Source organism: Triturus cristatus, chromosome 6, assembly GCF_964204655.1.
Source record: "Triturus cristatus chromosome 6, aTriCri1.1, whole genome shotgun sequence".
Taxonomy (NCBI): Eukaryota; Metazoa; Chordata; class Amphibia; order Caudata; family Salamandridae; genus Triturus; species Triturus cristatus.
The window spans coordinates 1402451587-1402473668 of NC_140589.1; the positions used below are offsets into that span (position 1 = coordinate 1402451587).

At 44.5% G+C, this 22082-nt stretch overlaps 1 protein-coding gene across 3 annotated transcripts in view; it reads left to right on the top strand.

The window, feature by feature from the left end:
- ECT2L (epithelial cell transforming 2 like) overlaps window positions 1–22082 on the top strand; it is a 445514-nt gene that overhangs the window by 266498 nt on the left and 156934 nt on the right. For all 3 annotated transcript variants that reach the window (XM_085612467.1, XM_085612469.1, XM_085612468.1), the window contains 2 exons: window positions 7176–7265; window positions 18292–18506. In XM_085612467.1, coding sequence (XP_085468593.1) covers window positions 7176–7265; window positions 18292–18506 — 305 coding nt within the window. The remainder of the gene's footprint in view (window positions 1–7175; window positions 7266–18291; window positions 18507–22082) is intronic.

Genomic DNA, 22082 nt, shown 5'->3' on the forward strand with positions numbered 1-22082 from the left:
CTTACAGATTAGAGTTCGTGTCAGTAGTTTATGCAGCTGTTGGGTGGCAGAAGATGTATAGAATAAAGAGGAGGTGTGTGAATGGCATGCATAATGGTAGAAGGTGTGCCAGGGTTGTCTGTATCCAAATACATGTTATGTTTCTGTGAGACTGGCCTATGGTCTATAGGGAGTTTACTGTACAATAGAAAATGTTTCTTTTGCATAATCAACTTGACATGTACTGCCAAAGTAATTTTTGGACTAGATTGAGGAACTCTTTGAAAAGGGATTGACAGTGCTTCAGGGGGTCATTGCAAGGATGGTGTCCCAGTAGACTATGCAGGGTGGGAGAGGGTAGTGTAGGTGTGTTGAGGGCTCTGCACATTGTTCATAATGCCGAAATGTTGACGTCAGTCATCTTGGGCACCTGCCCCAACACGGACCCTCAGTTCTTCTTGTGTGTCATGCTTATTTCCCACTTCTGTTTCTATGGATCAGTCCTTATTCTTGTCGCCTTTCTTGGGATATTGGGTACCTCAGAGGGCCTCTCACTTTCGGAACCTTTTCCAGTGCTTCTCTGCTCTCCGCCAGTATTTCTTTTGTTTTGGGGTCTTTCGTCAACCCCGTCTTTCTACTTCTTGCGATTCAGAATTCAGAGCTCTTTGGATGCGATAGGTCCAGAAGTGCGAGGGCATCTGTTTTAGTATGTGGCAAGTCAGATACCTTGCATGCCTCTTTTAGTGATTTGGTCACCTAGAGTTTACCCTACCACATGAAGAGCAATTGAAAGAGGTGCCCCATTGATTGAGGTGTACCCATTGCATTCTTTGAGGAAGGAGGTAACTGGGCAGAAGGCGTGTCTTTTAACGAGGGTTACCATCGAGAAGTCTTAGAAAATTTGAAGGTTATTGCCATTTTAGCAGAGAGGGCCCCCATCTCGCTGCCTCAAGGATAGCCTCCTTGTCCTCATAATGATGGAAGAACAGCAAGATGTCGGGAGGATATTGAGAGTTCGGGTTGCTGGCTCCTGCTCCTTGAAACTGAGTGGAGTGGGTCTGGAGCGTGTTCGAAAAGGATAGTCTCTACTAGCCCCGCATATACCTTCTTGTGTCTGTGGCACCCCCCTGATTCACAGATTACAGCATCTGGATCGCTTCTGTAAATCTTCCTGATTTTCCTACAGAGTTATCAATCGGTCATAACAGTGATATTCTTCCAGGTCAAGACATTTTTTTCTAATGAGTCAACTCTGTGGCCTAGGTCTTTCCTCATTTCCAAGAGGCACTGCTTGAGGGCAGTGCAAACCGCTCTGACCTAATTTTAAGGTCTGAAAAATTGGATCATGAGCCTCTCATCTGCATGCAGGAGTGAGGTGGGTCCGTCCTCCTGGTCGTCTCTTGGTTGCTTGGTAGGTTTAGTGTTTCCCTCCCTGTTTTTGTTGATAGTTACCTGGAGAAGGTCTTTGATTATGTGTTCTTGCTTGGGTTTAGACGCGGCCATGGGTAGGAGTCTTCTTAGTCTGACGCTGGTGTTACGTGCAGAGGTCAGTGATTTCTAATTGTAGGATCTTCCCGATTTCTCCCTGTTCCCTTTGACAGCCAGTTAACATGAGCTTTCCACTCTCATTCTCAGCCTTTTGAGCTCTGCCTTAAAGCCTAATGAGGAACTTTGTGGGTGATTGAGCTAAGAATTATAGCTCTTCATCCAGGGGGAACAGACCCATCTCAAGACCCCTCTGACCAGTGTTCATTACGTCTGGGGAACCCCTACTCAAGCACATCCTTGATGCTGGGCCTTGAGGCCATAGGCGGGTCTAAACCCAGTGTCTGTTTGTTTTACATGCTACAGAGGGTCTTCAGATAGCATGAGGAGCCCTCTCTCCGTTCCTGTACAGAAGAGGGGCCCCAGTGCTCCTCCTACCATCTTCCTTGACTTTCCAATTTAGGAACCCCAGCCTTGAGAGATATGGGCCTAGAGCTCTTCCACTTGGGTCATAGGGATAGTCTGGCATCTTTGGGCCTTGAAAGCCCCTAGCTTATGGTCTATGGGGAGTGTCCGCGTGGGCCCTCCTCCCTCAGTCTTACTGCCCTGAACTTTCAGAAGGGCTCACCACATGGAGACAGCATGGCTGGGTTCAAACCTTGTTGCTTCCCTGTTCAGCTTCTCACTTATTGCCTCGTTTACTGCCACCTCTGCTGTTTGGGACGTCAACTTGTCTCTGCTGTTGCTCCCCTCCTGGCCCACACATGCTGTGCGGCATATCTCTGGAGTGCAGGCACACCATCTGGTTCTTCCAGCTCCAGTCTCTTACCGAAATTCGTCCAGGAAGCCTTCACAGTGTGTCTCTCCACTCAGGCCTTCTGAATCATGGCCACAGGGGGCTGCTGCATTGTTGTCCATCTCTGGTCTTATGTGTGCCTAGGGTGCACCACTTGGGTTTGGGTGGACTGAGGGCCTTCCAAGCTCAGGACCAGGCATACTGTTTACTTAGGGGCAGGTGGCCTACTGGGAGTTCCTCACCCCTGATGCTCCAGTGCACAGAACTGGCCGTCTCGGATGATGTCAGCCCCACTTCAATATCATGCTGAATTTTGGCTGTGCCATTGCGTGGGCCATGGTATGGAAGAAGCCACAGGCACAACAATGCATGTCAGTCGTTACCTAACTATTGGTACAGAAGGAATGAGGCTCATGAGTTCGTCTATATCGGGGTCCATCTACTTCAGAATTAATGGTGGGAGCATTTTGTGCACTTGATAATCTATCATCTCCAGGGCAAGTCCTATATCCTTGACATTCTTTTGTACACATTATGGCTCAGCCTAGCTGTGGTATTGACAGGGTCAGAAAATAGTTGCACTGCTGCTCGGGGACCAGGATTACACAACTCAGTCTCCTCTGTTCTTCTCTACAGATCTGAAAGTGTGGGCCAAGAAGAGCAGGACTCTGGTGTTGCTCAGCTGCTGTCTGTTCTTTGGGAATTGATGTTGGCAGCAGTCTGACTTACACTGACTTTAATGATTGCCTGGAAAAGGAAACTTCTTTCATGAGATGCCAATACTCACTCTTCTTTTTTCTCATCAGTCTTTCTTAAAATATTGATTCTCATTCTTCTGCTCAGTTAGCCGTTAGCAACCAAAAGGATTTAAATATCAGCATGTATGTCCAAAAACTTGTCCATTTTTTGTATTATTATAAATCTCTTTATTAGTTTTCTGTTCAACAAACACAGCATCAGCAACACAATGAATTTCAGCAGTTCTCATCATCAAGAATCGCAGTATAGTATCCCACTTTTTCTACAATCGTTAATATTTAAACCTGTTTTTATTTTCTTATTTATAACTCATAGGTCGTGCCCAAAATAGAAAATCCATGGTCTCCAAATTGTGTTGTGTTTGTGAGGTAAACCATGTGCAAGTATATGAACTTCAGACACCACTCACTCACTGGAAGAGCTTTGTGAGATGTCTCCGTTAGGCAAAGTCCTGCTTGTCCAATAAGAACCCCATGCTGATCAGTATCCTCTAGGGAATCCAGTCTCCTCCATTATACCCAGAAATGCTAGTTTTTATTATGTCATCATAGGGATGTGTATTACCTTAGATAGTGTCGGCGCAATAGTGGCCCAATATTTCTGAATCTTAAAGAAGGGCAGTGTTACACAATAGAAGTCTCTGGTATCAATCTCACATGTAAAGCGCAACATAGGGAGGGAAATCCGAGATGCAGAATGGTGTGTCATATATGCTGTGCATATATTGAGATTGGATAAGTCTGAGCTTATTCAGGATCACAATTGTGCGTGCTGCCAATTTTTGTCTCCCGTCACTCACTGCTGTTGGGGTTTGGATTTTGCCTCAAAGGCCTCTCTAATGCCTTACAACAAACAAATGAAGGACGGAATGCAGACATTCTCCCCCAGTCAAGAGATCTGGGTTAAATCCATCGTTCTTTTGCCCACTACACCACCCCAGTTTAGACATGGCCATATGCAAATCAGTCTTGACCCTGTGCCTCATGGGAACAGTCCAGCCCGAACTGCCAAGCCATGTCTTCCCTGGACCGGAATCAAGCATCCTAGGACCGGTTTCTGGCTATCAGCCGTCATCAGCCAGGGTAGCTTGACTCCAGTGGCGTAGTGAGCACGGGTCACACGTCTGGGAATACCCATCCCACTTAGGGCGAAAAGCGTTACAACAAACAAATGAAGGACGGAATGCTGACAATGCAGACATTCTCCCCCAGTCAAGAGATCTGGGTTAAATCCATCGTTCTTTTGCCCACTACACCACCCCAGTTTAGACATGGCCATATGCAAATCAGTCTTGACCCTGTGCCTCATGGGAACAGTCCAGCCCGAACTGCCAAGCCATGTCTTCCCTGGACCGGAATCAAGCATCCTAGGACCGGTTTCTGGCTATCAGCCGTCATCAGCCAGGGTAGCTTGACTCCAGTGGCGTAGTGAGCACGGGTCCCACGTCTGGGAATACCTCCCAGACGTGGGACCCGTCCCAGACGTGGGACCGGGGTGGTGTAGTGGGCAAAAGAACTATGGATTTAACCCAGATCTCTTGACTGGGGGAGAATGTCTGCATTGTCAGCATTCCGTCCATCATTTGTTTGTTGTAACGCTTTGCGCCCTAAGTGGGAAGGGTATTCCCAGACGTGGGACCCGTGCTCACTACGCCACTGGAGTCAAGCTATCCTGGCTGATGACGGCTGATAGCCAGAAACCGGTCCTAGGATGCTTGATTCCAGTCCAGGTAAGACATGGCTTGGCAGTACGGGCTGGACTGTTCCCATGAGGCACAGGGTCAAGACTGATTTGCATATGGCCATGTCTAAACTGGGGTGGTGTAGTGGGCAAAAGAACGATGGATTTAACCCAGATCTCTTGACTGGGGGAGAATGTCTGCATTGTCAGCATTCCGTCCATCATTTGTTTGTTGTAACGCTTTTCGCCCTAAGTGGGAAGGGTATTCCCAGACGTGGGACCCGTGCTCACTACGCCACTGGAGTCAAGCTATCCTGGCTGATGACGGCTGATAGCCAGAAACCGGTCCTAGGATGCTTGATTCCAGTCCAGGTAAGACATGGCTTGGCAGTTCGGGCTGGACTGTTCCCATGAGGCACAGGGTCAAGACTGATTTGCATATGGCCATGTCTAAACTGGGGTGGTGTAGTGGGCAAAAGAACGATGGATTTAACCCAGATCTCTTGACTGGGGGAGAATGTCTGCATTGTCAGCATTCCGTCCATCATTTGTTTGTTGTAACGCTTTTCGCCCTAAGTGGGAAGGGTATTCCCAGACGTGGGACCCGTGCTCACTACGCCACTGGAGTCAAGCTATCCTGGCTGATGACGGCTGATAGCCAGAAACCGGTCCTAGGATGCTTGATTCCAGTCCAGGTAAGACATGGCTTGGCAGTTCGGGCTGGACTGTTCCCATGAGGCACAGGGTCAAGACTGATTTGCATATGGCCATGTCTAAACTGGGGTGGTTTAGTGGGCAAAAGAACAATGGATTTAGCCCAGATCTCTTGACTGGGGGAAAATGTCTGCATTGTCAGCATTCCGTCCATCATTTGTTTGTTGTAACGCTTTTCGCCCTAAGTGGGAAGGGTATTCCCAGACGTGGGACTCGTGCTCACTACGCCACTGGAGTCAAGCTATCCTGGCTGATGACGGCTGATAGCCAGAAACCGGTCCTAGGATGCTTGATTCCAGTCCAGGTAAGACATGGCTTGGCAGTTCGGGCTGGACTGTTCCCATGAGGCACAGGGTCAAGACTGATTTGCATATGGCCATGTCTAAACTGGGGTGGTGTAGTGGGCAAAAGAACGATGGATTTAACCCAGATCTCTTGACTGGGGGAGAATGTCTGCATTGTCAGCATTCCGTCCATCATTTGTTTGTTGTAACGCTCTCTAATGCCTGTCAGTGTGTCAGGAGTGTTATTTACCAGTCAAAGCTAGATCTTTGAGATTTTCTTACCTTCCAAAGGGCCCATGGTCAGTCTTGCCTCTAGCATGCTACGCTCTGGTACGCCTTCAAGGGGCTCTTTGTGGTCTCAAAGGATGCCCCACAACGGCACATGTTTACAGAATTGGGTTCAATGTATCTCAAATGTTTTAGATATCTCCTGAAAGGATTTGATGTGTCTGGTCTCTCAGATATTGCCCACTCTCAAAATACCAATGCTGTCCTCTCCAGAGAACCCAATATATTAACTTGTGTTGGCCATGTCCCTTGCCAAATAGAGACTCTTAGGACACCTGTCCAATAAATGTTTTATGCCAGTAGTCTAACACCACCCTGATCGCCGGAGGTAGGGTGGTCTGTATTGATCCACCATATAATGCTCACATCACCACAAGCTCTGTGAGTTATGGCAGCTGAAACCACATTTCAGAGTCATTTCTGCACCCAGATGAACAGTTGTTGAGGCTGAACAGTTGGGCTGCCCAGTAATACAGTTGCATATCCGCTATTGAAAGGCCCTCTCATATCATGATTCAACACAGTTATCAAAAGTGACCCTTTATGTATTATGTGTCCATAAGAATATGCAAAATATTCACACAACTTTAAAACTTGTCCTTCTTTACCTTGGTCAAGGCCTCTGGAACTATGCGATTGTGCGGCCGCAGTGTTTCTTGCATATTTACAGATTTGCCACATAATTCATCATCTGCTGCATAATCTGCAGATTTTAACAAAGAATATTGTTTCCAGCTCAAACTGTTCAAAATGTACTGAATACGCAGCAACACATGTTGCGCAGTGGAAGGCCCTTTGCAAGGGTTGACTGGTCACCTTTCTGTTGCATATTGCTATATTTGGGTGTTAAACTGGTACTAATGAGGTGTAACACACAGACAGTGTGAAAAGGACAAGATAATGAAGTAATACTATCACAAATTGTGCCGCATTATGGCGCTTAATTTTCTTTTTCTTGCCGCATAATTTACTCAACCCTACTACATAATTTGGCCCTTCTATGACGCATAATTCCAGTAGCCTTGATTTTGGTACTTTGTCTATTATTATGATGTGTATATGTATAGACTATAATTAGTTTTGTGTACTGTCTGTAGAATGCCCTAGTGTATGACGGTACATCTTACATTTTGTAATTACAGTAGCATGATGTGATTGGGTGAGAATTATATGTTCCTTTTCCTTTTTAGGATGAAGCAACAGAGGGGGAAAAGTCACCCAAAAGGAGTAGTCACAGTATGAGAGGGAGTGATAAAAAGTTTGAAAATATAATTAAATTGGTAAGAAAGTAAGACATTATTTTCATTTCACAACATTAATTTAAAAATGAAAATTGCATGAAGTGTGCTCACTATGTTTAGATAAGCTTTGGTTTCCATACAAGAATTGCTTTTTCCCAGTACCAAGGATTTCTTTTTCAATTTATTATACCACGGAGATGTAAACTTTGTAATTTGCATGAAATCAACACTTGTAATAAAAAGAAATTGAATTATTTATGATTGTTAGTTTGATTTATCCAGTGATTTACCCAGAGGATGTGGAATATTTTTTCAAGGTCGTACAACAAATCAAATGATCTTGTCATTTGCTAAGAAAAGTGAATAAAAGATTAAAAACAATTAGACAGCAATTGTGACAGTCTTGATACGAACTAGAATTTTAATTATGCCTTAGAAGCCATGCAGCGATATTAAAGGTACCAGTGTAATAACAGAGGGAGAAAACAGAAGTGGTCTAAGGACTGTTTATTGAGGATCTAGATTGATAATGATGTAGAGGAAGAAGACAGTCATTTCCATGGTACAGAGAAAGTGTGTGTGGAGAGGGGCAAAGTAAATCAGTTGAGTGCCATATCTGATATACCGAGAGAAATATATTTAAAAAAAGTATTCCGATTGACAGCAGTGGAAAGATTCAAATGTTCTAAACAGAATAAAGTGTGTGATACCAAGTTTTAAGGAGATGGGATGTTTTCACTCATTGTAGTACAAATATAACAGCCCAATGTTGCAATGTTTCTCAGAAGCAAGTGGTACAGTCATCTCTGCGTATGAGTGCAAGATACACTTTAATTACTCCTAATCCTAAATAGAATAAGAACAATATGCTTATGTGATTGTTAAATGTGGATACTTTTATTTTACTGACTAACAATAGAGGAGTAAGAGGGATGACATAAGTTTCTTCCATGCCCTCCCTCCCTGCCATAAACACTCAGCCCTCCCTGCCATAAACACTCAAAATTAAAATTGTGAATTGCGTAGCGGTATCAGAGCTCACTTAGCTCAACTCAAGATGTTTGGAGTATGTAATTTAAAAGGATGTGAAACCCTTGCCACATGGGTGGCATGCTTCATCGTTGGGTTTTCCTTCCTCATCTCAGACTTGGGTGATGTCTGAAACGCTCACCTAATCATAAGGAGTTCTTAGTGTGTTGTGAAGCATCTTGTGCAGGATCTGCTTGTTTATGCTTTGTTGTAGGTGGGGCTAAGCAAATCAATAAAAGTTTCCTTGAGGTAGACTGATTCCTTCTTTATTGGTGATTTACTTCAGCAAGGTAAAAAGCAAGCCGGCTAGTTATGACCCTTTTTTTGTATCTAATCTGCCCGACAGGGTTATGGGCAGTTCTTCAGGACCTTGTCGCTACTAACCAACTCCCAGGAGAGAGCTAATTTCGGGCACAAACGGTTGTCATGGTGGAGACCTCCTGTTCTTACAAACCTTTGGTAATGTGTATAAATACAAGATCCTAGGCTGTTTGGCTGTTAAAAAATAGTCTGCCTCTTTTTTCGTAATCCAACCTGATAATTCACCTTCAGTCACCACACCTGTGATTTGTGTCTGTCACCTTGCTGTTGGGTCAATAGTCAGGTTTTCATAGATGGTCCTGTCTGATAGGAGGCGTAGACTCTCCATTCGGTGTGCATCCGTGGATTCAATGACAATGGCACCCACTTGCCTGCCGGTTTATAACCATCTTTTGAATATTTACCAGATATTGCCTATCTCTCATTTCTAGATATGTTAATATAGATACTGTGGTCATTTGTCTGCATGGCGGTAAGCTCCTTAAGTACAGCATTTTCAAATGTAACCACTTGTGCTGGAATCATGTGAGGGGGTAGTCTGAAAGTAGATTTACTTTTTAAACTGATATTCTTATCATTATCAGTACCCAATGTTTGTCCAAAAAAATATTCCCTCAATCATATTTTCATTCTTAAACCACAGAGTTCCTTTTTATCCTTAAAAGGGTCATAGTTTTGAGTAGGCGCACTCAGAATTATAATCCGTTTGTAACCATCTCAATCACCTGTCGGGTCTGTGATGAATCGCCAAAACTCCATGACAAAGCACGCCATACTTGTAGGTGAAGGTTCTGCATCCTTTTAAATAACATATCCAACAGAACTTTGCATTGATCTAAGTGAGCTGATACCTCTTCTCAGTTAACGGATCCAGTTAAACCGTTTCTATTTTTAATACTCATATTTTACATCTGTTGTAGGTCAAAGAGTTTAAAAGTGATTAAAGAGGTTATTTTGGTGATTTAACAGCAGAATTGACAGTGACAGCATCATAGTACTCTTTACTGAGAGTATCCTGTCACCCCATTAGGGAATTTTTGATGAAAGTGCTTCTGCCATCCAGGCAGGAGTGATTTTATCCAACATTAACACCGGGTTGGCCTCTGAAATCTTGTCTTACTCAGCATTTTTATTTTCTTATGAGTAGATAAACACTCAGTGTGGTAGCCATTGATTATTTTTCTACATAGGACCGAATGTGGAGCAGGCAGGAAAACATATGTTGGGTGCGCTTGTTAAGTAGGATCGGCGTTCTGATATTCACAGAATGGTTGTCTTGTGGTGGGTCGACGGCCGATCAACATTTTCTGATGCCAGACTCAGAAATCTAGCAGTTCCTTCACAGCTAAATGAAATGAAGAAATATGGAGTTTGACAGAGTAGGAGCCTTTGCTAATTTTTTGTCTGAGCTACGTCTCCACTACTTAATTCGAGGACATTAATTTTGAAGCAAATGAGAAAATAATAATGCCAATACATCAATAGACGATGATAAGGTAGTTGGTCAAGTAGAGTGAAGTGAAGTCACCTTTTTGAGGGCGCAAAAATGCACATTATCTTTCACAGGAAAATGTTGTGGGTTACACATGGATAATTTCTGCTGTCTTTACGGTTTGGCGGGGATCAAGACTTTTTAACTCTTTGTAAAACGAAAAAGCAGAAAATAAAGATATCACCACCCCAGTATATTGATGACAGTGGATATTTTGCTACAGAGCAGTAAACCTCTATACGCGTAGTAATTGATAATGTCTCTAATTGTGGATTCTTGTTTTGTTATGAAAATAAATTCAAATAAGTTTAGGAAAATGGCAATCAGCCTAGCTGGATTTAATAATATTTACTTTCTCACAACTTTAGCAGCACAAAAATAGCCTTAAATCACAGAAAATGTAAGAGGACTGGCGAGAGTTAAAGCTTTACCTGGTACTTGAGCTAGTAAAGTCTGTAATGGAAAGGTGGAAGGAATTCTTCCTGTTCTTATGTAGTAAAGTAATTTTTGTCACAATTATTTTTGCCATATATTTAGATTTCAGTGCACATATGAAAATCTTATTTTCATTGATTAGAGGGGGTATGTCTGATTGATTTTAGTGTGAATTGATGCATACCAGAATCAACATGGAAACTTTAAAGTTGTGACTGGTTAAGAGTTCTAAGCAATTGTCCAATTGCTTGAACTATTAAGGAGCAGCAGTACTTAGATTGCCGCTGAAGCTACACAGGTAGTAGAGCTGAGGACTAAATGTATGATTACTGAGTAGTTATTTAGTAGACCAGATCATGTGGCTCAACTACATATTTCTAAATACTAAAATGAAGCGCACACTATCTTACTAGCAATAAAGATTCCAAACAGTATGTGAAATGAGGTTACATTGGATTGAGATGCTAAGATATCGGTCAGTTCAAATATGTGCAAGAGGTGAATTGACAACTATAGGTTAAAGGTAGAACATTAAGGTGGTTTCCAGATTTTAAACAAACTATTGTAGTCCTAAAACAAATATCGCAAAGTGGTGTGACTTTAAGAGAAAATGAAGAAAAGTACTGCACCTTACCAAATCAGAAAATAAGGTGGGAAATGTGAATCATTCCAGCTAATTTTTATCACGGAGATTGGTGGTATGTCAAAAATATTTTTTTTCTAAAGAGACATCCATATTCAATCTACCATTTGTATACCTACCTTGAAGCCCTGCTGGAGTATCCTATGGTTAAGGTCAGAGAAGAATGCAAAGCTAAGCTAGGTTGTGAACATGCAGAAGGGTTGCTAGTCCTGCTTGATCGCACAGCTTAAACATTTCTCATCTGATGATTACCTGATTTTTACACATCAGAAGACATTATTGAAAGTCTGTTGGTCAGATGCTGGTATTGGGTGAGATAACCTTTATTGTAATTGGAAGAGAGGAACAATAAACCTCATGCTGTAGAGGTATGGTTGGCTATCTGATCACCTGTAATGAAAACACCAAATCAAATTTGGTTTATTGTTGATTCATTAAAACCATAACAAAAACAGTAAAATTACATCTTTGATCAATGAAGTGATAGTCCTAAATATGCAGAAACTAAACAGGGTAGTTCATCTCTGCCAAGGAAATCACAATAAAATGTATACAAACTGCTTGATGATTCTACTGTCAGAAAGGTATGATATGTGTAATATGGTCATAAACCTTTATGACTTGCACTACAAGCAGTTTTGTCAGAGTTGATTCAAACAGTAGTTAATTGCTTAGATAATCATCCAAACTGCTGCGGAAAATCTTCGGAAAAAGACACAATATATGCAGTACATTTTGTTTGGACCCCCACACTGTTAGCAGTTTCCTATCATATATATTTATAACTGGAACAACCTTGTCCAAAATCAAACAATGGGAGCAACTAAATCATTGACACAGAAATGTATGTCCTGTGTCCCGCAAGGCTTGTGGGAGCTGCTTTTATGGCCACAAAGGGACTGGGAAGCCTGTTGGCCTAATTGGCTGAGTGGGAATGGATGCAGCTGCTAACCCCTACCGTAGCCACGAAAGGGGCGAAAAGCAAATTGGGGCAGGCATGGGGCCATGGAAAGACCCAACGACCAGGCAATGGCCCTGCTGTCCTTAAATTGCTTGAGTGCCGAATCTATCTTATTGCTAAAGAGGCTGGTGCCATTGAAGGTCAAGTCCATAAGGGGTGCCTGGATATCCCCTGAAAAACCAGTAGATCTCCGCCAGGCATGGCATCTGAGTGCAACTGACAACCATATCACCTTGCCTAACAAGTCAGTTGTATACAGTCCTCAGCGTATGATGAACTTTGCAGCGTCCCTGCTATCGGCAATAGCCTTGCTCACAATGGCTCTGGCCTCCTCAGAGACCATAGGCAGCCCATGCACAACCAGATCCCAAACTGTGTTTCGGGCCAAGCGAAATGCAGTGTTCTCCGACCCCAGTGCAAGTTTGATGGAAAAGAATATCCTCTTGCCAAAGGTATCCAGCCTCCTGGATTCCCTATCCGTTGGTGTGCTGTGGAACGTGCCTGGTTTCAATTTAGAAGTGTAGGTCTGAACAAACAGGCTCTCTGGGGTGGGGTGCTGGGTGAGGAAAGCTGGAGTCCCCATTAGCAGAGCGATAACGGCGGGCATTTGTCATGTGCACAGGAGACCCTGTGTAGGACTTGGCCCATACAACGAGCAAGTTAACAAGTTTATTTTTATTTTGCATAGTTAATTAAAACAATTGCACTAAAATATTCCAAAATTCTTAAAACATTCTTGTTTAAAACCAGTAAAAAATCGAAGAGTGAGATTCATAACAATTTAAAAGTGATAGTTCAATGGAGCTGATTAGAGACAAGCATTTAGACACTGGCTGCTGGAAAGTGGTTATCTCGGTTTTCACTTGCTCTTGCCCAGCGTGACCATTTGTCGTATTTTCCACAAGGACTCTGCTTGTTGCACAAATTGTCCCCCTGGTGCTAATGGACGTCCTTGATAAGGTTCCGCTGAGTCTTTTTTCCCATCTACTGGTCAGCTTGTGTCGGTAGATTTTGTAGAGCGTTTTTCATTATTTTTGGCATTCTCCGTTCGACCACCATCAGAAATTTTACAAATCTGCAGTTTAGTTTGGTATTTGACAGGTTTAGGCAGGCCAGCACCGCTTGCCTTCTGGTGCGGATGCCTTTCTGCTTGAATTGATCTTTGAGGAATTGGTGCAGCTCTTCACATAGGCAGATTACGTGAAGGATGTGGCCATTGTTGGAGTTACAGAGCCTACAAGTATCTTGTTCGTTTGTCCTCAGCCATGGTGGTAGGTGCCCAGTGCAAGGAAGAATCCCCAGTCTGTGCTTTAAGAAATTCAATTTTATGACTTTGGGATAGCCCTCATTAAAGTATGTTTGTGAAGTTAGTGATTTGTAGGAGTTGAGAGTCATCCATGCGTGAGATCTTTTTGAGAAAATCGCCTTGTCCTCCATTAAGGATAGTGATTTTGCATTTTTCCAAACTCATTTTTTGAAGTTGGGGTGACCAAATTGTGCATCCCAAAGATCAGAAAGTTTAGTGGCTTCCAAGGCTAGCCGAAGATGGTTTCTCGCCTCAGAGAAATCCCTGTGTTCTATGTCGCGCCACAACAGATAGTTTAGCGTGTTTGTAGTGGCGCTTCTTATCTTGTGCCAGCAGATGATGTATGCCCCATACCTGGCTAGAACTTGATTTTGCAGGCCAAACTCCAGCCTTATTTGAGCCGGTGATGTGTAAAGCGGGAGGGAGAACATGGTTCTATAGGCTTTAACCTGCAAACTACTCAGGTCTTTAGCATCTCCTCCCCGCATTGCCTCACTACCATAGGTGATCGAGGGGAGCAGTTTGGCCTGAACTACCTTCAGTAACGGGGTCAAAGTCGGGCCATTCAGTTGATTTGCCAGGTTTTTCATCGTCATGGCGATCAGTAAGCCTCTCCTTCTTATTTCCTGTTTCTGACGCACAAAGGACCCCTCTTTATCAAATGTAACTCCCAGATATTTGTACTCACAAGCTGGGTCAATTTTTGTACCGCCGAGGAACCAGATCTTCTGTGAGTTCTTTCTATTATTGACATTGTCCGTGTTTTGCTAAGATTTATTCTTAGGTTGTTTTCTGTGGCATATTTCTGCATTTCAGTCAGTAGTCGTTGAAGGCCGATGTAAGTGTGGCTGAGCAGCACTACGTCATCTCCATACATAAAATTGGTTAAAGTTTTCCCACCTACCCTTGGTGAGTGGGAATTGCAGGCATCGAGCACTTTTGGGAGGTCCGCCATGAAAAGGTTGAACAAGGTTGGCGCAAGCACACATCCATGTTTCAATCCTTTTGTAGTGGGCACTTTTGTGGACAGGTGAGTACCACCGCCTAGTTTCACCTGCACCCAGGTATCCGTGTGTAAGAGCATCAGCATATTTAGAGTGGTCTGTGGAATGCCCCATCGCGCCAGTTTCCCCCACAGTCTACCTCTCTCTACATTGTCGAAGGCAGCGCTGAAGTCAATGTAACACAAATGTAGAGGAATCTTAGATGTTTTTGCTGCTTCAATTATTAGTGAGATTGCGAGGATATTTGTTGATGTGCCAGTCATTTTACGAAAGCTGGTATGGTTCAGCGGTATTAACTGGTTTGTCTCAGCCCAGAGTGTAAGCTCCTCTAGTATGATGCCTGCAAAATATTTAGCTTCGTTGTCAATAAGAGCTACTAGGTGGTAGTTGTTTGGGTCAGCCTTGTCTCCTTTTTTGTGGATTGGGACTATTGTAGAGCCCCTCCAGGATTCTGGAATTCTGTTAATCAGCCTGATTTCCAGGAATAAAGGTTGCAGGATATCCGCCCACTCATTGCTCTTTGCTTTATAGAGGGCAGGTGGAATGCCATTTGGTCCCGGGGCACCTTCTTTCCTGCCTTTGGCTATCTGTTTTTTAATTAAGTCTGACAGCTGGTGCCTCGATGCCCTCAAAGGATTGATTTTTGTGTCTGGATAGACCTGCTCCCAATTCTCTGAAGCGCTTGTTTCCATACAACGAGTAGCATATCAGTAAGAGGTTAATTAAAAGGGAGCAAAGGTTCTGTGGGGGCAACTCCCAACTGAAGCACCTCTTTCAAGACCTTCCTCTTGATGGCCACCAAGGGCAGCATAAGGTCTAGTAACTCGCCATCCTCCTCACCAACATGGCAAAGGAAGCCCCTTCCTCCATAGCCACACTAGGAGGATAGACTCAACCAGTGCCTGGAAAGGTATCCAAACCTCTGGCATCCACCTGTTCCTCTTTGCCCAGCATGGATGTCAGACAGTTCACTTTAAAAAATCCTCTAACTTTACTGCTTATTTTATCCTCGAGATTGTGTTTAATTTTCTTTCTCCGACAGTAAATTGTAAGACATAAGCTGACCTTTGACCTCTGTCTCTGAACGCAGAGCAAATGTGACAAAATAAAAACAAGATTAAAGGCATCTTTTTTGCTCATTCACTTGCTGGGAGGACTGAGCACCTGTTCTTTATCAGCTCGCCAGAACAGGCGAGTATGCCCTAACAATTGTTCACCCTGATAAAATGTGACCCGCCATAGCGAGTTGGCAAGTAGATTTCTCGAGGCCTGGCCTTGACCCAAAAAAGAGTGTTATTCTACTTTGATGGCACTAAGGAACAACAGGTGGACAATCAACTCTTCATTGAGTTCACTTGAGCATAGATAGGGAAGGTATGTAGAAACGTACCATCTCTAGGTGGATTGTACTCTACATTAAGATCTGCTGCCCACTGGCCCAGAGCCAAGGCTGCGATCACTGTGTTAGCTCGCATAGTCCAGCCCTGGCATTTCGTCAATTCGGTCCCCCAGGACTTTCTGGTCTGAATATGTTCATAGACCACTGGTATTTGTTCTATGGTAAGGAATCTGCGGCTAAAAGTCTCTATCAAATGAACAAGTTACCTACCTTCGGTAACAATTTATCTGGTAGAGACTGTATCTAGCCGCAGATTCCTTACCAATCCTCTCATCCACCCCGCTTCTGCGAACAATTATTTATCCTTTTAGGGAATAGTCCCGAGTATTTAGTGTCTGCTTTTGGGTTCATCAGTATTCTATCATGCCTCAGTGCTTCAGATGCAGAAATGTCACAAAAAGGACCTGATGTCAGTGCCCTGGAGTGGGGGTACAAAGCACGTCACTCCCGGCGCGGTTGACGCGGAGTCGATTCCTGACACATACCGGCGCACAGAGGTACTGCTTGTAAATTTCCATATTCAGTCTTACGCCTGAGGAATATTCCAAGGTAAGGAATCTGTGCTTAGATAGAGTCTTTACCAGATAAATTATTACCAAAGACAAGTAACTTGTTTTACGGAGTGATTAAATCTGGAACCATTATGTCTGAGCTTTTATCTTTATGTAGTAGCTGAAGGATAGAGAGGAGTCTACGATGAAGGCCAGTGATTTAGGGGTGTATGTAAGGTGGACTAGTGGCAGCTCATAAATCCATATTGTTAAGCTGCTTATGTTGAAAAGAGCAAACTCTGTTTGCGTTGAGTTTAAGGTGAAGTGCCGACACCCAGGGCTGAATGAGGTTCAAGCAGGGTCAAGAAGGATTCATAGAATGTTATGGAGAAAGTAGAAACAACATACCAAGGGCCACATGTATCCTGCATTTTACCAGTCGCAAATGGCACGATTCGTAGAATGAAGCCATCCGCACCAGTAAAATGCATTTTGGTATGTATGCATTCCAATTTGATATTCCGTAACATGTTACTGAATCACAATTTGGAATTGCCAATACACAACAATTCGGTATTAGGAAGGGCTTGTTGAGGGCGTCTCTTCCTAATACCGAATCGCAGTGGTATGTAAAAATGTTTTGTGACCAAAATGCAGTGACAAAACATTTGCATTTTATCACCTAATTCAATTAGGTGGTAACCCACTGCAAATGGGAAGGTGTCCCCAAGGGACCTTTTCCCCTATGGGAAACATAGCTAAAACGTTTTTCCAGATCAGGCAATAGTCCCACAAACCACTGCCTGCTCTTGAAAACTTTTCGTTTTTCTTTTTTGAAAACTGGCTGCATTTAAATAAAAAAAAATGTTGCTTTATTTAAAAGCAATCATGGACATGGTGGTCTGCCTACCCCAGCAGGCCACCATCCTCTTTATTTTAGCGATTCCTAGTGGGTCACAAATTGCGATCTCCCTCATTATTATTCATGAGGTAGGTCAATTTGCGACCCGTTGGGAATCATTAAATGAAACAGAGTTTCATACATTAAGAATATCGATTACCTAATTATGATTCGCAGAGAATCGCTGGTAGGTAAGCACTGTTTCCAATAATGATACATATGGCCCTACATTCAGTACTCTGCACTGCAATTTTGACTAGGTTTCTGTTGTTGTAATTTACTGAAACATTCCTGGATTACAAAAATAAATAGAAATGTGTATTGTTTTTTTAATATCAGTATGCAATCAATTGCCCAACAAATTATTGTGTAAGTTAGTAATTTTGAGTACGACATTTGTGTTCATGCACAATTTAGCAGAAGTGATTCCTCAACTTTGAGGGATTTTAGAAATGTATTTAGCATATGAAAGATTGTAAATTGCGAGTAGGTAGGTGCATTTATTATTTTAGTGCCCTATTTAAAACTTCCATCACTCTTGTAGTTTGTGTTCATTGATAAAGTATGGTGCTCATCCAATGAATAATAATTATTGAGCAGAGAGACCTAAGGACGCAGAAATTGGTGCAATAAAATGGGTACTTAAAGACTGCTAAATCTTGTCCTTTACTGTACATATTATCTGTACATAGTATAATTTACATAGTATAACTGAAAGAAGGCATGTTTCTTTCTTCTAATTCAAATTCTGGCAGGTAAAATATCTTAGTACGAAATTGGTAAATGTATTTAAAAATGAAGAAAAACAGTTCTTCCTATCACAAAATCACATGGGCAGAAAATAAATTGTTAAACCTGGTACTCACCAAAGCTGTGATTTTTCTACATTTTGCAGCAGAAACATTAATAGGCTCCAATCAACTGGAAAGCGATACAATAGAAAGTTCAAATTTGTTGGCGCTCATCATTACTAAATATGCAGCACTATACAAATGCAATTAAATAGGAATTTGAAAACATAACATTTCTCTAGTGAAAAAGATCTTGACACTGTCCTTAATTACATTTTTGACTTGTCACCAGGAAAAGCTGTTCCAAGAAGATGCAGCAGATAAACGGAGTATGTTTGCGTGGGAAATTCTGAGAAGTGAGAGGATCTATGTGCAGACACTTTCTATTGTGAGGGATGTATATGTTGTTCCCCTCAAAGCAGCATTAGCTTCGAACCGTGCCATCCTGAGTATTGCAAATGTCCAAATTATCTTCTCAGATGTCTTGGAGATCCTGCAGCTTAACAGGTACGAATTTAGCTGGCTGTGCTCTCTCTGAAGAACGTTCATCTCTAGTGTAATCAGAGTGAAAAGCTTTAAAACACGTTTGCTTTGATTTGGGATGAATGATCACTTACTGCAACTAGCTGAGTACTGAAAGTGGTCACCTAGTAATCTCTGTTAAATGATGTTTGTGGAGATTACACAGAACTCAAAATTATGACATCATTTTAGTTTTGTGTCAAATATTGTACTCAACTGTAGATTTAGTGCATACTGCAGATATACCTTTCTCATAGTCAAAAGAAGCAAAGAAAATCTTATATTTATGTTTTAGAATACAAGACTGTAGTCCTAGACAAGTGGGAATATGACCCTGCTGTTTATTCTGAGCTCACCTCCAAGGTAACACCTGTTGTACATTGATAGTTAATAATGTAAAACTATTGATTTACTCTCCTTAACTTCTAAATGGTGTCCAATTGAATGCAATCTTAACTCAGGTTGGCAGCTTTGTAATCTAGACTTTAATTCATAATATGTTGAACTATAAAATAACCAATACACGTTTCAGATTAAATTCAATCCTGATGCTTAAAGCAAGAATATTTTAACACATGAGATCAGTTCTGTTGCATCTCAGTTTCTTGAAAAACGTAAAAGAAAATCCCATTTGAGACTTACAGAGATGTGAAAAGGAAAGTACACCCTCTTAAGATTATTTGATTTTATATATCTGAAAGAAACACATAGTGATAGATTCCTTACCTTAGAATTACCCCCAGGCGTCAGACTGGATCCGGAAAGTTTTCGTCAGCAGTACCACTGCGCGTCGGAAGGTGGCATCTTGGTCACCGAGATGATGTCGCATCAGCTACTTGGACGCCACCCTCGCGCGCTGGCATCAGTTATTTCTTTTTTCGCGCCAGCAAGCGCAGACCTGGAGAGAGCGGTACCCCCAGTCACTTTTCGACTGAGTTTTTCGAGGCCTTTTTGTCTCTATTTTCTAGTCGATCGACTCCTGGTGCCGTAGGAATGCCCGGCTTCAAGTCTTGCGGGGACTGTCATCACATGATGTCGGTGACGGACCCGCACCGCGTGTGTGTCTACTGCCTGGGGCGTGACCACGACCCAAAGTTGTGCCCCCACTGCCGGGCCATGGTGTCAAAAACTTTGCGGGAGCGGTCCCGAAAGTTTCTTGATGTCCGGCAGTTGGCTCCGCGCCGCTCAAGGTCCCGGTCCCGTGGGATGTCTAGGGACTGGTCGCGGAGCCACCACCATCGCTCGTCGGAATCGAAGTCTTCGCACTCAGGGTCAGGTAAGACGAAGCATCACAATAAGTCGAAGAGGCGTCATCGTTCTCTGACTTCCTGTCAAGCGACGTGGCTGAGGGTGCGGGTGGTGCCTCCCTCATGGCTCCGGCAGAACCTACGCAGTCGCCGTCGGCCTACCCACCCTTCCAAGGTCCGTCGGCGACTCCGGCCCAGCTGCAGGAATTTCTGTTAGCCATGGCCTGCCTCTTTGGCTCGTCAGGCCCCGCCGGCGTGCCTTTGGGCCCTTGCCCTTCACTGTCTCCGGCTCCGGCATCGCTGTCGGTTCCGACCCTGGCGCTGCAGGGCCCCCAAGGATCCAGGCCTGGATCCCGGTCGATGCCGGTTGACCTCGTGACACCTCCACCGGCACCGACGGCACCGACAGCACCACCTCCGACGTCACCGATGCCCCCGGACGATGTCGTCCCCGGTTTCAGCCCTGATGTGGACACGGCGCTCAAACGTCGGCGCTCAACGCCGATTCCGATGCCTATGGGGCCTTACTACCCCTATGTCCATCCTCCTTATTTTTGGCCTGTTCATCAGCCTTCGGAGGAAGGGGAGGACTGGGAGGGGTCTGAGGACCCTCTCACAGCACAATGTGAGTTTGACCCGGACTGGGCAGAGGAATTGGGGGATGCCAGTGGTCTTGACACCTCTCCTGACCATGGCATGCTAACTCCTCCTACCGTGGCTACGGAGGAGTGTTTAAGTTATGCTGTGGTGTTGCATAGAGCGGCCAAGGTTCTCCACCTCGAACTCCCTACAGTGGCCATCTGGACTAACCTCCTGACAGAAGTGCTTCAGCCGGCGGCTACCTCTGCGGAGCCACTGCTACCTTTTAATGATGCACTTTCCAACGTTCTTTTGGGCACTTGGTCTAGGCCCAACACAGGGGCTCTTATGGATAGGAACGTGGCCCGATGCCATCACCCAGCCCCGGGGATGACCCCATTTTCCTTTTCCAACACCCCACCCCTGAGAGCTTGGTTGTCCAAGCCTCTGCATCCCCAAGCACATTCCCTACTGCACCCCCGGACAGGGAATCCAAGAAACTGGAACAGTTCGGTAAGAAGATTCTTTCTTCCGCCAGTTCAGGGCTGCATTCTGTGAACACCGCATGCCTCTAGGGCCGTTATTCCCACTCTGTGTGGGATATGGTGGCGCAATTGCTGCCTCAGTGTCCAGAGGAGGCGCGGACAGTGCTCTCTCAAGCTATTGCTGAAGGGAGAGATGCAGCGAAGTTCATGATTCGATGTGGCCTTGACACCGCCGACTCGCTGTGCAGGGCGATTTCCACAACAGTGGCGCTTCGTCTCCACGCCTGGCTGAGGACTACTGGCTTCTCTGGGGATGTCCAGAACTCCCTGATGGACATGCCCTTTGATGGCATTTGCCTTTTTGGCAACAAGGCAGATAGTGCGTTGGAGCGTTTTAAGGACTCGCGGGCTACGGCCAAGTCCTTGGGCCTTTCCGCCACGCGCCCTCCTCCGCCTTTTGCTTTTCGCTAATTTTGTGGCCACGCAAGGGGCGCTCCGACACGTTCGCATCAGAGCCACAGGCCGGTGCAGCAACAGTCTCAGCACGGCCATGGACGTGGAATCTGCATAGACGGGTCAGGGGACCAGCGGGCGGGTCAGTCCACTTCCACTCTGGCCACCACTGCCCCAAAACCTTCCTAGTCCGGTTTTTCAGGCCCATCAAGCAGCCAGTGGGCAGCAGGATCCGCCATCACCTCCCCCACTGGCGCACCATCACCTCGGACAGTTGGGTTTTACAAATAGTCTGAAGGGGCTACTCCCTCCCCTTCAAAACTACCCCTCCAGCCATGCCACCCCAGTACCACCGCATGTCGGGGGATCACTTGGCACGTCTTCAACAGGAAGTTGCGGTCCTCTTGGCCAAGGGGGCCATCAAGCGTGTTCCTCCACCAGAAGTAGGGCGTGGTTGTTATTCCCACTACTTTCTGGTGCCCAAGAAGGACAAGGGCCTGCGTCCTATCTTGGACCTCAGGGACGTCAATCGCTTCCTCTGGAAGGAGAAGTTCAAGATGCTAACCTTGGCTCATGTCTTGTCTGCCATCGACCGTGGAGACTGGATGGTAGCGTTGGACCTGCAGGACGCATATTTCCACATTCCTGTCCTGCCGACCCACAGGCGCTATCTGCGGTTCACGGTAGGCCACGAGCACTTTCAGTTTACGGTGCTCCTCTTTGGCCTTACCAGCACCCCTTGGTTGTTCACGAAAGTGATGGCGGTGGTTGCAGCTCATCTGCGCAGATCAGGGGTT